We start from the raw sequence: 19,080 nt of genomic DNA on the forward strand, positions 1-19,080 counted from the left end.
GCGAGTCCTTTCACTGAAAATCCACAGCTTGTTTCCAGTCATTCGACCGGGTCAGGAATGGAATGAATGAAGCCCCATCTAGCGGCGAGGATTGGAATCGTGCCGGCTGCCGAAGTCTGTCGCGCTCCTCTGGGGCAGTGATTAATGAATGACAGACGGAATGATGACAGGGAAAACCGGAATACCCTGAGAAAATTCTGTCCCGCCTCCGCTTTGTCCAGCACAAATCTCAATGAAAACATTTCCTTCTGTAATACTCCATCGTATTTATTATATACGATCGTATTTATTATATACGTGCAGATTTGTCCTTAGTCATAATGACGCCTGATGTTATAATCTTTAAAAACTGACATAGTTTCGTTACATATTGCACACATCACATTTCCATTGTTCTCTATGCAAAAATAATCATCATTCCGTTTGTCTTTAAAAACACGGGGCTCACTGTCTCCTTTTCTACGTTTGGAAAGGGATATTTTCTCAAGCAATTATCAATACACCTTTAAATATCAGTAGTTAGAAAGAACGTTCGTTCCCATTAAACCACAATCAACCCTCGAAAATAATTTCCAGGTATAAACTGGACATTTCTTGTAGATGTCTGAAGAAACTTGGATCTAATTTCCGGCGGAATGTAGCAAGCCTTCCATTGTCCAAGCAAGCACTGCAACTGTAATTCCAAGAAACGAAAACTAGGAATAATTCAGATATGTTCCTTATAGATTTATCTCCTTTCTCCGTAAATTAAAACGAATTTTTTGTTCACTAGGTTTTCAGTCAATACGAAAATCATACGCTGAAACTTAGGCACATAAGATGCCTTCGCGGGCCGTATGTTGCTTACCCTTGCTTTATACGAATAATTGGTTAACTAGCGTGTCTTGGGCAGCCACCGAAATTAGTTTCTACGTACAGGTAGATGAAGGGTTATAATGTAATATGCTAACAATATATCTTTCTACACATAGTTACGGAGCAAAATATGTTGGAAAATATCCGGCACTTCGTTGGAGACTGCGCGGTAGTGTACTTCATTGCCAGAGTTACAACACCGACCCTTCATTCGTAAGGGGCCCGAAATTAATTCTGAAGGTATTATTCAGATGTGAAGGCACTTCATGGGAAACAAGCTAGATGTTCTCCAAAACAACAAACTTTATTGCGATCGGTGAAAAGTGGTCTGACCTGAAATTTTGGATAGATCACAGTTTAATACTAATATGTATTAAGATACATAAATTTCTTTTCAATTTCAGGAGGCACAGGAAAACATTGTAAATGCGCAGAATTGCCACTCGGATGGTATTCTACCTTCGCGATGTTAATTTAACGTAAACTATTCGTGATCGGCTTTGTGGCAGCTAGTTAGGCACATGCCTCGTGTGGGATCTAATCTCTCAACATTTTAGAATGTTCTAGTAGATTTATTGGCACATTAAAGGTCCTCTTTCAAGGCAATATTCCAGCACCCTAGCAGTTGAGTTGTTAAATGAATTGCATTATAGTGCTGAATACTACTCAGAATGAATGTGTTTCTTACTCTTAATTTCTTAATTTCGTATTCACAACATGTTTCTTTTTCCTTACTTCATGTTCTGGGCCATTTCCTCTGTCACCAAATCGATCGTGTTAAGCAAATTAATATGTGAAATTATTCCTTCACTAAGGCAAGTAGGCTAGCTATGACATGACAGTGGTTCCGGTAGGCTTGCAGTGCGTACACAGTGGCCTAGAACGCGAATCTGTTGAGTAAACTGCTTTCATTGACAGACATGAATCCACCATTCTTTACCTGAGGAAGCTGGTTTGTCAAGGATTTTTCAAGATAAGAGATTGTTTGAGCCATACTCCATGTTATTGACTGATAAGGCCTGTGTCCACAGTATTGCTTGCAAAATGCAACACTGCATCATTTTTTGTTGAAATGGAAATCTTTCCCCCAGAAATGCGTTTACATTTCATTCTCTCTTCACCAGACGCTCAATAATATAGGCAGGATTCTACTAAACGTAACGAAAAAAATTAATGTACAACAACGAATGACACTTTTAAATTTAGTGTATATGCTATCTGAAAAGTAATCTTGTCAGTTATCAACTCCATTATTTTCCTAGTAGGTATATTATATCATTAAATTAGGATTTCTGGAGCGTACTTGAGATTTTTAGAAATCTTCTGGGAAAACCCGTTTCTTGTTTGAAGTATGATTTGGAGAACTGTGAAAGAAATATGCTAGAAATGCAAATAAACTAGCGGAATATGTACCCGGAACTCGACGAAAATGTGTCCACTTTGAACTGGGACTGCCTTATTTTGTGAGTTAATTCATGTCCCATACAGGATAATAGCATTTATTCAGTCATACTGAAGATATTGTCAAATAAAAGAAAAGCATATATGTACAGTCATTAAAAAACAGAATGAGCTCATTGTAATACAGAAGTTCCTCTCAGGTACACTCATCTCAGAAAGGACTGAACCTGTAGATTTTGTTGTGGGTATCCACAGGGTTTGTATATGCATGATACAATAATTATGTTTTGATCATAATTCAAATCAAGTCTGATAAAATATTAAATGCGAGGAGCATACAGTGCACTCGTTCTTTTTTGAGCGGCTATAACTACGCGTACTCAGAATAATATTTACCGAGTGAGCTGGCTTCGTGATTCGGACCGTGTAGCTGTTGACTTACATTCGGGAGAGGGTGGGTTCGAACTTCACTATCGACAGCCCTTGAAGACTGTATACCATTTCCACATCAGGCAAGTGCTGGAGCTTGATTAAGGCCAGGTTCGCTTTCTTCTGAGTAAGCGTTAAGCCAGTAGCTGAATAATATATAATTTCAATATGCAACAAACTCATTAATTTCGAAGTGTTCGTGCAGTGAGTAAAAAAGGGATGCATGATTAATCATCTTTTTTTTTTAAGCTTACACCTGATTATAATGAATGGTGGTTCTTTTAGATATAATGGCAATTAATTAAACATTTTAAACTGATTAATAAAAAGTTAATTGGACATCTATTGTTGTATTCTTATCACGCTCTCCCTTTACGGCAGTGCAGGCTTCTACACTTGCTGGCCTTCAATCATAAAGACGTTGAAGAGCTTCTTATGGGATATCTGGGGCATAAACCGGACAAGTAGTGTTTGTTCTCGAGACACAATGGCCGACCCTATTCCTCACATGTTTCATCGGGGAGATAAAAATATCAAATGGCCTCAGTTACCGCGTGCATGCATTATTGACACATCTAGGCTGCCCGAATGTCAGTTTCGTCGTTCGGTTTTACTGTACCAGACAGTAGAAAAACGGATCTCTTTTGAGGTGATCTATGGCTGAATTTTAATTAAACTTGTCGGGTAAATACCATCGCCAAATATTTTCTACATGCCACTATCTTACGGTATGGAGTGTCGAATGGACTTTTCTTCCGACTATCAAAAATCCGACTACCTCTGTCGGGTTTGAACCGGCAGACCGACACACTACCACTGATTCACAGATAGCGTGGTGATTGTACGAAATTCGCATGGGCATTATCGTTCGGGAAGAGCGTATAGCCCAATTCACACATGAATAAATGGTGTCTACAAAATACTTCACTGATCACATCACATTAACACTTGAGGCGAGAGAATATAGCTTACGAATATGACAGTAGGTGGTCCCATTTGGCGCCATGGTCTGAGACTTAGGCCGCGTGCACACCGAGCGCGCTTCCCATAGTGTGTCGCGTGTAGCGTGAAACGCTATGCACAGCGCAAGCCGTGCTTGCTGTTCACATCGAAAACTCTACGCCTTGCTCTCAGCTTAGTTCGGCGCGAGGCGTTTTAGGATGGTAACAAAAGAATGCCGTTATCCAAATGCACTAGAAACAGTTTACTGATGGATAACAGTTACTTAAAATTGAAAATTAGAAAGAAGAATCGAAAGTGGGTTCATGAATTTAATGAAGAACGAATTACTTTCGGAAAATTCCATCGTTTGTACAGAGATGCAAGACTTTATCGCGATAAATTTTATGATTACTAAAGAATGACAAAAAGTACCTTTGACCTTCCACACCTTGCAACTGAAATATGGAGACAAGTAGCAGAGACGTATTGGGAGAAATTCAATCTTCCCAATTCTCTAAGAGCACCGGGCAGCAAAAACGTGGACATTAAATTTCCGGCTAAATCACGCTCTTTATAATAATTATTATAAATAGTATTTTGCAATATTGTTACAATTAGCATACACAATTTATCACCGTGACAAAAATGGAGTAAATGTGTGACAAATATAATTCATAAACAGAAATATTTACTTCCAAGCCCAGTACTAGCCTGCAGAGTGACATTCTTCATTGGCAAAATTATAAACCGATATGACAGAGTCTGGGAGATTCTACGCACTTTGTCACAAAGTGTCCGGCTACATGGCTAAATGGCTAACGTAGTGGCCTTTGGTCACAGGAGTTCCCGGTTCGATTCCCGGCAGAGTCGGGAATTGTAATCATAATTAGCAAATTCCATTGGCACGGGGGCTGGGTGTATGTGTGTATTCATAATCATTTCATTCTCATCACGACGCAGGTCACTTACGGGAGTCAATTCAATTGACCTGCACCTGGCAAGCCGAACTTCTACTCGGACACTTCCGACACTAAAATCCATACGCAATTTCATCCTGTCACAATGTTAAGCCCAGTAAAGTGTGACATTAGAAGTAATATTACTGTATTTTTGTTTACTGTAGGAATGCTATAAAACTGTTGTAGATACTTAAAGTCCACTTATTTTGCAAAACAGTTACATTTTTATAGTTTTTGTGTCTTGGGTTCCATATTTCTTCTCTTTGAAACACTGAATGAATAATTTCCTTCTTCCAAAGCTTCAGAACCCGCTAGGTAACGCTAAGCAATTAACCAACACTGCGCGTTGCCTGGCGCTTCGCTTAGCTGTAAGGTAGGCGTTCAGCGCAGCAGAGCGCGGACGGTGTGAACACCTGGCTTAGGAACAAAGCACTGGTTATGCTTAGCGTGACGCTTAGCGATGAGCAACACGTGACACACTATGCGAAGCGCGCTCGGTGTGCACGCAGCCTAAAGGTACTAGTTCGTCTCGCTCGGTTGGCCCGGATTTGATTCCTAGTTTTGTCACAAATTTAAGACTGCTTGAGGGTGTGGAACGAAGTGCACTCAGCTTGGGAAACAACCAACACTTTCTGCCATCCTCCAGTAGATCTTCCGTAGTTTCCCTCTTTTTAATTCCTGGCGAATGTTGGGATGGTGTCTAATATACAGACCACGTCTACTTCCCTCCTATTTAATCTCATATTCATACATCAGTAATTCATTATACGTCAGTACCAGACTGATCCCACGGAGTAGATCGAGCCGTTAATCATCTCTCTAAATAAAGCTCAGAAATCATTCCAGCAACACTCTACAATATCATTTCATTTAATCTGTCAGTCATTTATCATTGCCCCAGAGGAGTGCGACAGGCTTCGGCAGCCGGCACAATTCCTGTCCGCGCCTCGAGACGTGGGCTTCATTCATTCCATTTCTGACCCGGTCTAATGACTGGAAACAGACTATGGATTTTCAACATTGTTCAACGACATTTAAGGCGAGAGGTTTTTATTTTTATTTTTTTATTGCCGAGAGGCAAATATTAAAATCAGATAACTTCGACAATAAAAGGTAGCCTTCGCGCCTGTTCATAAATTCAGATAGTTTATTGCCTGCTCATTTATCTTGTAATCATACGTTCTTCTATCATTATAATCTAGTGCCGTAGATTTTGCAAGCAGTTTAACGTCGCACTAAAACATCCAGGTTTTTGATGCGATGTGATGGGAAAAATACTTGGACTGGGAAAGTAGCGACTGTGGTTTTAATTAAGGTAAAACCCCGGCATTTACCTTGTAGGAAATTGGGAAAACGCGGAAAACCATCTTCATGGCTACTGACGGTAGGGCCGGGCTGAGTGGCGCAGACGGTTGAGGTGCTGGCCTTTTGACCCCAACGTGGTAGGTTCGATGATGGTGATGCTTTTTGTTTAAAGGGGCCTCATCGGCCCCTAATAGTACGAAATGAGACGAAATGTAATGACAAATTAAAAGTCCAAAATCCTCCATTGACCAGAATTCAAAACTTGAGGACGAAGAATGTATGGATGGATATGAATTTAAAACAGTCAGTGGATCTGACGCGTAGTGCCTGACATTCACAGAAACTGACCAAGGGACTGCTTCTAAAGAGCGATACTGAATCGATGCTGCTTGTAATCTAAAGGAGTCCAAAATCCAAGTCATCGGCCCCTCATAATGGTACTTATCGCTAGGAAAGTAGAACCATGGTATTTGTCATGGTGCGGTACTAATGAAAAGTAGCATAGACTCGCGGTATTCTACACATTATGGTACTACTCACAGGTAATGAAATTCGCACATGTAATACAGACCTATGGAGTTTCGCACATTGCGGTGCCATTTACAGGCAACGCAAACCTATGGTGTTCATCACATAAGGGTACTAACCACAGGGACTCGTACTATCCCGTGATGTTCCTCATATAGTGGGTACTAATGATAGGCTAGCCAGAACCATGGTGTCGCTCATATAGTGGTACTAATCACAGGTATTGTAAAAGCCGACAATGCACTCTAAGTGGGGAGTAGTATAAGTGGGGGATTCTGGCGCCTCCACCTCCACCGGCCCTCCGCAGAGGCCTCCTCCACATGGCAGGAAATTTGAATTTTGGCGGGAGCTTTGAATGTTGACGCGAGATTTGAATTTGTAAACAAATCTGAGTCTGTATTCTGCGACTCTTCAAGGAATGTTGACTTCAGTCAATCAATCAATCAATCAATCAATCAATCAATCAATCAATCAATCACTACTGATCTGCATTTAGGGCAGTCCCCCTGATGGCAGATTTCCTATCTGGTTTCTTCCTAGACTTTTCTTAAATGATTGCTAAGAAATTGAAATTTGTAGAACATCTCCCTTGGTAATTTATTATAATCCATTTGTCCCATTCCTGTAAACGAATATTTGCTGCGATTTGTCCTCTTGAATTCCAACTTTACCTTCATATTGTGATCCTTCCCAATTTTAAAGACACCACTTACAGTTATTCGTCTACTAATGTCATTCCACGCCATCTCTCCGCTGACAGCTCGGAACATACCACTTAGTCGTTCAGCTCGTCTCCTTTCTCCCAAGTGTTCCCAGCCCAAACTTAGCAACATTTTTGTAACGCTACTCTTTTGTCGGAAATCACTCAGATCAAATTGAGCTGCTTTTCTTTTTTTCTTTTTTTTTCCCTTTCCATTTCTTGAATCCAGTAATACTGGTGAGGGTACCATTCACTGGACCCATACTCTAGTTGGTGTCTTACCAGAGACTTATATGCCCTCTCCTTTACATCCTTACTACAACCCCTAAATACCCTCATAACTCATAACCGTGTGCAGAAATATGTACTCTTTGTTTACCATCCCATTTATATGCTTACCCCAATGAAGAATTTTCCACCGGGCGAGTTAAATGTAACAAGGTTTTTCAGTCTGTCAAACACACAGCAAATATAATGTAAATTAAAACACTATAAACATACCTGTATGTTAACCTTGTTACATTTAACTAAGTCAACACTGAAAACATGGCTTCATTCTTAACAAACCGGGCGAGTTGGCATTGCTGTTAGGGCCGCGCAGCTATGAGCTTGCATCCGGGAGATAGCTGGTTCGAACCCCACTGTCGGCGGCCCTGAAGATGATTTTCCCTGTTTTCCTATTTTCTCACCAGGCAAATGCTGGGACTGTACCTTAATTAACGCCAAGGCTGTTTCCTTCCCACTCCTAGGCCGTTCCTACCCCATCGTCGCCGTAAGACGTATCTGTGTCGGTGCGACGTAAAGCAAATAGCAAAAAAAAGATATGATTTTTCCTTATATGAACACCTAGGTACTTACAATGATCCCCACAAGGAACTTTCACCCCATCGACGCAGTTACTAAAACTGAGAGGACTTTTCCTGTAAGTGAAACTAACAACTCGACTTTTAACCCCGTTTATCATCATACCATTGCCTACTGACCATCTCACGACATTATCGATGTCCTTTTGCACTTGCTCACAAACTTGTAACTTATTTATTACTCTATACGGAATAACATCATCCGCAAAAAGTCTTATCTCAGATTCCACTTCTTTAGTCATATCATTTATATATATGTAAGAAAACATAGAGGTATGCCTTGAGGTATTTCCCTCTTAATTATTACAAGGTCAGATAAAGCTTCGCCTATTCTAATTCTCTCAGTTCTATTTTCTAGAAATATAGCAACCCATTCAGTCATTCTTTTGTCTAGTCCAGTTGCACTCATGTTTGCCAGTAGTCTCCTATGATCCACCCTATCAAATGCTTTAGACAGTTCAATCGCGATACAGTCCATTTGACCTCCTGAATCCAAAATATCCGCTATATCTTGCGGGAATCCTACAAATGAGCTTCAGTGCAATAACCTTTCCTAAACCCGAACTGCCTTCTATCAAACCAGTTATTAATTTCGCAAACATGCTTTCCGAAATCTTAGATGCAATGCTTGTCAAACTGACTGGCCTGTATTTTTCAGCTTTATGTCTATCACCCTTTCCTTTATACACAAGGGGCTACTCTATCAACTCTCCATTCATTTGGTATAGCTCCGTCATGCAAACAATAATCAAATAAATACTTCAGATATGGTACTATATCGCAACGCATTGTCTTTAGTATATCCCCAGAAATGTTATAAATTCCAGCTGCTTTTTTAGTTTTCAAATTTTGTGTCTTATTGTAAATCTCGTTATCATAGGCAAATTTTAATACTTATTTAGAATTGGTCATCACCTCTATTTGGACATTATCTTTGTAACCAACAATTTTACATACTGCTGACTGAACACTTTTGCCTTTTGAAGAGCCTTGCATACACACTCCCCTTGTTCATTAATTATTCCTGGAATGTCCTCTGAACCTGTTTCTGCCTCAAAGTTCTTATTATACATACCCTTCCAGTTTTCACTTCCAGCTTGCTTTACTTTTTTCTTTTTTGCTGCAGTCTCGATATGATAAGTGAGAAGTTTCGAACAGTAGACAGTAAGCAGGTTCAGGATATAGAAAGTGAATGGGTGGCATACAGGGATGCTGTAGTAGAAACAGCAAGGGAATGCCTAGGAACAACTGTGTGTAAAGATGGGAAAAGGCGAACATCTTGGTGGAATGATGAAGTGAGAGCAGCCTGTAAACGTAAAAAGAAGGCTTATCAGAAATGGCTCCAAACAAGGGCCGAGGCAGACAGGGATTTATACGTAGATGAAAGAAACAGAGCGAAACAAATAGTTGTTGAATCCAAAAAGAAGTCATGGAAAGATTTTGGTAATAACCTGGAAAGGCTAGGTCAAGCAGCAGGGAAACCTTTCTGGACAGTAATAAAGAATCTTAGGAAGGGAGGGAAAAAGGAAATGAACAGTGTTTTGAGTAATTCAGGCGAACTCATAATAGATCCCAGGGAATCACTGGAGAGGTGGAGGGAATATTTTGAACATCTTCTCAATGTAAAAGGAAATCATCATGGTGGTGTTGCAAACAGCCAAGCTCATGGGGAGGAGGAAAATGATGTTGGTGATATTATGCTTGAGGAAGTGGAAAGGATGGCCAATAAAATCCATTGTCATAAGGCAGCAGGAATAGATGAAATTAGACCTGAAATGGTGAAGTATAGTGGGAAGGCAGGGATGAAATGGCTTCATAGAGTAGTAAAGTTAGCGTGGAGTGTTGGTAAGGTACCTTCAGATTGGACAAAAGCAGTAATTGCACCTATCTATAAGCAAGGGAACAGGAAGGATTGCAATAACTATTGAGGTATCTCATTGATTAGTATACCAGGCAAAGTATTCACTGGCATCTTGGAAGGGAGGGTGCGATCAGTCGTTGAGAGGAAGTTGGATGAAAACCAGTGTGGTTTCAGACCACAGAGAGGCTGTCAGGATCAGATTTTCAGTATGCGCCAGGTAATTGAAAAATGCTACGAGAGGAATAGGCAGTAGTGTTTATGTTTCGTAGATCTAGAGAAAGCATATGACAGGGTACCGAGGGAAAAGATGTTCGCTATGCTGGGGGACTATGGAATTAAAGGTAGATTATTAAAATCAATCAAAGGCATTTATGTTGACAATTGGGCTTCAGTGAAAATTGATGGTAGAATGAGTTCTTGGTTCAGGGTACTTACAGGAGTTAGACAAGGCTGTAATCTTTCACCTTTGCTGTTTGTAGTTTACATGGATCATCTGCTGAAAGGTATAAAATGGCAGGGAGGGATTCAGTTAGGTGGTAATGTAGTAAATAGTTTGGCCTATGCTGACGACTTGGTCTTAATGGCAGACTGTGCCGAAAGCCTGCAGTCTAACATCTTAGAACTTGAAAAAAGGTGCAATGAGTATGGTATGAAAATTAGCCTCTCGAAGACTAAATTGATGTCAGTAGGTAAGAAATTGAACAGAATTGAATGTCAGATTGGTGATACAAAGCTAGAACAGGTCGATAATTTCAAGTATTTAGGTTGTGTTTTTTCCCAGGATGGTAATATAGTAAGTGAGATTGAATCAAGGTGTAGTAAAGCTAATGCAGTGAGCTCGCAGTTGCGATCAGCAGTATTCTGTAAGAAGGAAGTCAGCTCCCAGACGAAACTATCTTTACATCGGTCTGTTTTCAGACCAACTTTGCTTTACGGGAGTGAAAGCTGGATGGACTCAGGATATCTTATTCATAAGTTAGAAGTAACAGACATGAAAGTAGCAAGAACGATTGCTGGTACAAACAGGTGGGAACAATGGCAGGAGGGTACTCGGAATGAGGAGATAAAGGCTAATTTAGGAATGAACTCGATGGATGAAGCTGTTCGCATAAACCGGCTTCGGTGGTGGGGTCATGTGAGGCGAATGGAGGAGGATAGGTTACCTAGGAGAATAATGGACTCTGTTATGGAGGGTAAGAGAAGTAGAGGGAGACCGAGACGACGATGGTTAGACTCTGTTTCTAACGATTTAAAGATACGAGGTATAGAACTAAATGAGGCCACAACACTAGTTGCAAATCGAGGATTGTGGCGACGTTTAGTAAATTCTCAGAGGCTTGCAGACTGAACGCTGAAAGGCATAACAGTCTATAATGATAATGTATGTATGTATGTATGTATGTTTCTGTTTTAGTTCCGCTCATAAATGCTCCACCACTGGAGTGGTGTTTGCAGAACGTAAAGTGTATTGTAAAGCAACCAGTGCTTAACGACCCCGGCAGTATGTTTCGGGTCATTACCTTGTTGGAAGGAGTAGTCACTAGTAGTCCCTAATTTTTCGACATTGGATTCAGACGCTGCTTTAAAATGCCCTATTCATTTTTGTAGGTATTATGTAGAAGTTCCTGACACCAGCTTCCGACACACACACACACACACACACACACACACACGCACACGCACACGCACACGCACACACACACATCATGATGGATCCACGCTAATGTTTAACTGTAGGCTGAAGGTTTATACTCTGGATTTTCTCGTTCTTCTTTCTCAGACGTCGCTTTGCGGACGTATCAAACAAGCTGAATTTACGTTCATCTGTAAATAAAGCTCGTTTCCAGAATGTAAGTGGCTTGCTAACAAATTGTTTACTCATAAGAAAATAATGACAATGTTCCACTATTCAATACAATTTTAAAACGATTTTACATTATTAGATAATGGAAAGACAATTATTTCACAATTTTACCAGGATATGTTTCGACTCTTTTGAGCCATCTTCAGCTGATTAGTATTTAAAAATGGATATACATGCATTCTAAAATACTAAAACAATGATATATGGATTATTGATGTGAAAATGAAAGAAATGCAATTAAAGCAGCGTGACGATTGAAGAATCCACTTGATAGGTGCCTAAGTGTTAAATGTCTTTGTTTTTTTCCCATTAGAATGATGTTCTTTATGATGCTACGTTTACGATCCACTTCTTGTAGTTCTTAATACGCACTATGTATGAATACAAGTGGGGTCGTCTTGTTACAGTCTTATTTTAAATTCTGGTTGACCAATTTATAGTTCAGTATTGTGGGAATTCCTCTAGTATATTGTAAATGAAATGGCATGTGGCTTTTAGTGCCGGTAGTGTCCGTGTAGTTTTCACATATCCCTTTGGTTTATCCATACTTGTACGGCAGCTAGAATCATGCAATTTGGCTTGCATATGGACCATGGGCGTGTCAATGAGCCTTTCCCGAATTTCATGCTTCTATCAGTCTTATAAGTGTGCCAAACAGTAAAATGAATTATGTAAAATGTACATAATTGACGTAAAATCGGAATGCAGCTCTGTCTGAGGTATAAGGGATCAAGATACAGCTGAGGGTCATAGCACCAAAGTTGTAGATCACTTCATGATGGGTGCCAAATGTGTTGTCAGTTTTGTGATACGACTTACCGTTTAGCCACAAAATTGTTCCAAACGAAGGTCTGCACAGTCATTGAATTTGCCTCACTATTTCAATATTTTTGGGGGGTAAAATATTAAACATCGGGAAATCTTCGAATTTCTCCGTTGGTTCACAGGCTAAAAGGTATGTTCTTTTGCCAAATTTTAATTTTCTAGCGCAAATGGAAGCTTGAGTTTTCCATTTTGTTTTAGCGGGGGGGGGGGGTAAATTTTGAAATTTGAACTTTTGGAATTTTTCCTTAAGTTAAATAACTATCAGTTTGCCAAATTTCAAGTTTGTAGCTCATCTGGAAGCGGGTAAACTTTAATGTCTGCGAGTCAGTCAGTTAGTTTTCCGGCTTTATATAATAAAAAGATATGACCAAGATTTCATGCCATATAATATTTTAGCTTTCATTATAAACAATACAGGGATATTAAAACCCTAATATTTTGACACATTCATAAAACGTAAGTGTTAGCAAAATAGGTTTGTATAGTGTAAAATTTAACTTTAAAATAAACTATTGGTACCGTATGTATTTGTACTGTGCATATGCAAGGTCATTCTGCATCATTATCAGCTACCTGCTCTTAGCCACCCAGCTTTTTTCAACAATTAATCATAAAACCACCATTGATTTTCTAATAAAATTATCACCTCCCCCACTGAATTTAGGATATGTTAATTGACCTTTCAATCAAGTTTCATTGATATTTGTCTGTCCATCCCAAACAGTTCCCTTGTTTTGTTGTAGGTTTTTAAATGAAAATACCGGGCGAGTTGGCCATGCGGTTAGGGGTGCGCATCTGTGAGCTTGCACCCGGGAGATAGTGTGTTCCAGCTCCTCTGTTGGCAGCCCTGAAGATGGTTTTCCGTAGCTTAATTAAGGCCACGGCCAATTCATTCCCACTCCCTATCCCATCATCGCCATAAGATCTGTCTGTGTCGGTGCGACGTAAAGCAAGTTGTAAAAAAAAAAAAATGTGTTGAAAGTTGTGAACACTTGTCAGGTAGTTGTCCTTCTGTTCCCAGGATAGAGAGTTCATTTTGAGGGTGCTGAAATGTGATAAACTCCACATTGTTGGGTTCTGGCACATTAATTAAATTGTGTGGGACAAAACTCTGACTCTGTAGGATCTCATAAAATTCCTAGCAGTTGAAGGATTGTTAAACATTATTTTATTTAGTATTTTTGTTTAGAGGAAAACCATTTAGCAACATTCTTAAAGTTCTGTGCTATTTATATGACTGTTACAGCTGCCCTCTGGTGACATGGGCAACAAACAACCTACACAAGGACAGTCAGAGGAAGAGGAGGAGCGACTGCCTCCTGCCCCTCGGCTTCCATCAGGCTACCCAGAGAATGGAGAAGAGGCCGAGGATGAAGTGGAACTTCCTCCACCCATGAAGCCCATCAATGAGCCGATAATAACAGCTACATCTACAACCTCGGGAGTTGAAGAGAGCCAAGGCAAACGAGTGAGTAGCGATGCAAAGTTTAAAGTTGCGCTGAATTTGTACGATCTTGTTTTATTTCACACAAACTTTTAGAAGGGCTTTACAGTTTTGGAGCCAACGGTCGTAGCCATGTTGAAACACCGGATCCCGTGAGATCTCCGAAGTTAAGCAACATTGGGCGTGGTTAGGAGTTGGATGGGTTGCCACGCGCTGTTGGTGGGGGGTAAGGGAATGGAGGAGCGGAAAGGAACTGACCACCCTACCGCATGTAAACTCCGGCTCAGGAACACCTCTGCGGAGGTTCGGATCTGCCTTCGGGCAGAATAACCCTTACCTTACCTTACAGTTTTGGAAATATTACTAGAAAGGTTTATTCCGTAAATCTCCAACTTTATTAATTAAAATATAAATAGGGGAAGTTGCATGTGGATTAAGATGTTGGCAGCAGCAGTCAGGTCAACATATTGTGCAGTGAAGCACATTTCGTGGGTATTATTATAATTAAGAATTTATCTATGTCATATTTTCATATACTTAATGTGAAGAAGTTCTTAGTTGTTTTAACTCATTTTTATTTCATGATTGATGTAATGAATTTTTGCCTTTCTCCCTTTTTTTGTAAAATCCTAATATTATGTTATGAAATATGTTGTATTAAAGTTTCCTGTATTAATGTTTTCCTTATCTGTCGTGATTTTTCAGAAAGTTGTGTGAAGTTTATAAAAAACGAGCAAAGATCTTTTGCTAGAACTTAAGAAAATGCTGTGAATGAGTTTGTGTCCATCATTCATAGTGGCCATATTTAATTTTGCCCAGTTTGTCATTCAATTAATTTGGGAAAATTTACACATCCTGAAGGGAAAAGTAAAGTAATTTTTATGAATGAATCTTTAAAATATTTTAACTGACAAGCCACATTTTGGGACTGTTAGGAAGTTGAGAAAGTATCAATCAATCAATCAATCAATCAATCAATCAATCAATCAATCAATCAATCAATCCTGATCTGCATTTAGGGCAGTTGCCCAGGTGGCAGATTCCCTACCTGTTGTTTTCCTGGCCTTTTCTTAAGTGATTGCAAAGACATTGGAAATTTGTTGAACATCTCTCTTAGTAAGTTATTCCAATCCCTAACTCCCCTTCCTACAAAAAAAATTTTCCCCAATTTATCCTCTTGAATTCCAACTTTACCTTCATATTGTGATCTTTCCTACTTTTAATGACACCACTCAAACTTACTAGTCTACTGATGTCCTCCCATGCCATCTCTCCACTGGCAGCTCAGAACGTACCACTTAGTCGAGCAGCGCGTCTCGTTTCTCCCAACTCTTCCCAGCCCAAACTTTGCAACATTTTTGTAGTGCTACTCTTTTGTCGGAAATCGCCCAGAACAAATCGAGTTGCTTTTATTTGGATTTTTTCCAGTTCTTGAATCGAGTAATCCTGGTGTGGGTCCCATACACTGGAACCATACTCTAGTTGGGGTCTTACCAGACTTTATATGCCCTTCCTTTACATCCTTACTACAACCCCTAAATACCCTCATAACCATTTACTATTAATTGGTGTTATCAAATGAATTGGACTATGTTACAAACGCAACAAAGGTAAATTCACAAGGAAAGATAAGACCAATTGAGAATGAAATCGAGCAGTAGACATGTGTTATTAGTGACCAGTTACTTGTAGGGCTTAAGTGTTACAGCATGCATTCCAAATTTTCATGACTGAAAAGCCGTATTTTATTAATTAGTTGTAAATTATTCTTGACTTCTTATATTCTGTATGAAATATCAGTGATGACTGTCTTTGATTTGCTTCACATTACATAATCACGATATTGTAGTGTCAATAGTAGCAAAATACACATCCGATTATTTATATGTTGATAACTATTAATACCTAGAAGGTAAAATTTTGCTTGAACATATGAACCAAAATGAAAATGTTAAATCAACATTGTGTTCTTTTAAAACCCTCCATGGAAAGGTGAAGAATTGAACTCCATCTGGACGACCCTGATTTTGGGATCTTGCAGTACATGATAAGAGTAAACTGTGGGGAGGAAGGGGAGTGAGAGGATGGAGTGTGATGGGTGGTAATATGGCAGCTTTCTACCAGGTCACTTCGTTCATGTCTGTACTTACAATCTCGTAGGATGAGCATATTGAAACACTTCTCCTGGAGATGAGGAGCTCACTGTGCAAGTGCTGTAGTTACAAAATATCTAAGGCAGAGTTTGCATTGAAACTTAAGGAGACAGTGGTGGAGGTGTAGTATTGGCATCCGGTTGCTGGGAAGTTCTTGGTTCTTGTGGCAATCGCTATCGTTCTCATCTAAGCCAGGAAAGAGGTTGACGTGTTCCGTGGCACATGAATGGGTTGCAGAGTCTGGGGATGGGGCTCCTGGGCACTGCAATGTAGAATCAGGGTACTCACTTGTCTCTGTTTCAAGTTTATGTGTGGATATGATAACTTGAATTCAATCATATAAGTTGTAGATCTAAATCTTTTATAGAAATTACATATTTTATTTCTTGTGTGGCTCCCAGGGTTTGAATTGATCATGAAGGTGTGGTGCATTCAGTAGAGGGCATGAACAAATTTTTCCAGTGTGTGTGATAAAACTATGCCCATCTTTTACCATCACTGTGTTATTTCACTGTGGCAGTGGTTGTTAAAGAAACAAAGTACTAGTTGTATTTGCCGAGTTCAAACAGAATTTCTATTCTAGGTGTTGCAGAGTGGTCTGTAATGCCTGTACGTTGTCAATCCTCTTGTTACCATTTTTCTTCGTGTATCCTGGTTTCTGGCAATACACACTTTGATTATTTCATATTTGTATGATACCCAAGGCTTTTCCTGAGGTAATCATCCCATATTGATAAAAATGAATGTATTGGAATAAGTGGCTCACATAATGTAGGGATATGAACTGTGGCCCCCTACATTTGTGAACTTACTTATCGGGTGGTGAGAGATACTGAATCTAGCCTCACCCCATGTAGCCACTAATTATTTTCTTCTAGAAACTTAATTATGTAAATAATGAACCTAAGGGAAGTTCATTTTGTACTGTGTTTAGCCTAACCTCAACTCTGACATTCCTCTCTCATAAACATACATCCTCTGATGATGTGCAGTATTTTAGAAATTTTTAAAACTTGAACAGTATGAAAAATTAGACAGTGTACTTGCAGTTGTTATAAAAAGTGCTGCAATAATCTGAAGATAAAAGGAAAACTGAACTGAATTGAACAGGTCTAGTAAAGTTTATTTATTTGTGACTGAAAGTGTCATTCCAGTAATTTGGGTCATCTGTAAATTCTGCTTTGATTTCTCTTTCATAGAACACTTCCAGGAGTTCAGACCTGTAGTACTGAAATCACACAGTACCTAGCTTTTATAAATGTCTCAAAGGATGTGCAGCATTATAATTTTTTTTAGTGTTTCATTGCATCATCAGTGAAATGACTAATTTTTATTCGGAGGTGTGTTATGTATAGTTCATAAGTAAGGTAGGGTTGTATTGTTAATGAATATCCTCAGCCTGATAAACATTCATTTGAAAGTTATGGTTATGGCAGCAGCGGCAGTAGTTACTAGTTTTTGAGCACACTATATTCCTGGCTAACTGCTCGCTTCAAATTCACTGCAGTTTGTGTTTAAACTTCCGGTGGCTGTACAGGCCAATTCTTGAGTAGAACATACGTCCACACACCGTGCAGCTTAGGGACGGGGGAGACCTTGGCAGGGTGTGGCAAATTTTGCATTCCTATCGCTTAATTTCTTCATGTCTGTGGCGTTCTTATTTGAAGTGTTGAGTTGACGCACAGATAGTTTTCAGCCAAAGTATAGAGTTCTCGGAGAGTGCTTCCCAGGTTTATGGGCTTATTTCTGTCATCTTTAAGGTTTTTTTTCCTTTTTTTTTTTGGTTTGTCTTTGAAACGTCTTGAGGGGGCACTCCATATTCCCGAACAGGAGCCAAGTTCACCATAGATCTGATGTGGTAGTCTTGTCATTCATACAGTGCACATGCGCTGCCCATGTAAGGTGATGACCAACAACCAATGCTTCTACACTCTGAACCATGCTTTCTTGAGAACTTCAATATTGGAGACATAGTTCTCCCACTTGATGTTCATGATGGAGCGCAGTTTTTCTGGTGAAAATTCTCCAGCATTATGATGTCACGACGGTATAAGGTCTATGTTTCACAGCCGTAGAGAAGTGTGGGGATGACTACAGTCTGGTAGACAATTAATTTTGTGCAAATTATAAGGTTTTTATTCCTGAAGACTCTGTGGGATAATCAGCCATAGGCCACATTGGCATGATGGTGAGGCCAAAGCATTCATATGCATCCATGTAACAGTTTACTGACTGTTGCAGTTCATCAGCATACTGCATTTCAGTTGCCTTAGTAACACTGATATGTCGTTGTAAGAAAAACCTTGCCAAGTTGAAGAGGCCGCCATCAAAGCATATCCAATGCTTACTCCGGGCTTGTCTGTTTCTTCGTAAAGCATGGTAGCTAGGTACGAGACAAATGGATACGGGGCAAGTACACAGCCTTGTTTCAATCCATGTGTGATTGGGAATGGTTCAGGTAAGTTGTTTTGATGGAGTACCAGTCCAGTCATACCATGGTGAAGTGTTTCCTCCAGGTCTACAAAATGCTCAGGACAGTCAAAGCGTCTCGGCACCGCCCACATAGTGAGTCTAGGAACAGTATCAAAGGCCTTTTCCATATCATAAAACACAAAATAGAGGTGCTTCTATAGAATCAATGTACGATATTCATTGACCATATCAATGCTGAAATTTAAGCAATATTGGCACTAACAGTATGATTTCCTTGTATGGTGAAGTCTATCAGACGGGTAAATATTACATTTTTACTGTATTGTAATTGTTGTTCTGAATGAAAATGTGTCTCTTTATTGTCTTCATACATTAAAATATACAGTGGGGGCATAATTGGTGCAGTAGCTTAGCTAATGGCTTTCCATCTGTACGGCTGAAGTTCAAATCAATTTTAGGTAGGAATTTTCACCTGAAGTCTTGTGATGTTGGGAGAGACATCTGGCTTTAAAAGCCTG

General features: G+C 39.6%; 1 protein-coding gene across 1 annotated transcript in view; it reads left to right on the forward strand.

Moving 5' to 3' along the window:
- The window catches only part of trio (trio Rho guanine nucleotide exchange factor), a 1,596,874-nt gene that overhangs the window by 1,470,623 nt on the left and 107,171 nt on the right, over positions 1-19,080 (forward strand). The window contains exon 35 of the mRNA XM_067140202.2: positions 13,779-14,000. Within this exon, the coding sequence (XP_066996303.2) occupies positions 13,779-14,000 (222 nt within the window). The remainder of the gene's footprint in view (positions 1-13,778; positions 14,001-19,080) is intronic.

The sequence above is a fragment of the Anabrus simplex genome, chromosome 2 (genome assembly GCF_040414725.1).
Source record: "Anabrus simplex isolate iqAnaSimp1 chromosome 2, ASM4041472v1, whole genome shotgun sequence".
NCBI lineage: Eukaryota > Metazoa > Arthropoda > Insecta > Orthoptera > Tettigoniidae > Anabrus > Anabrus simplex.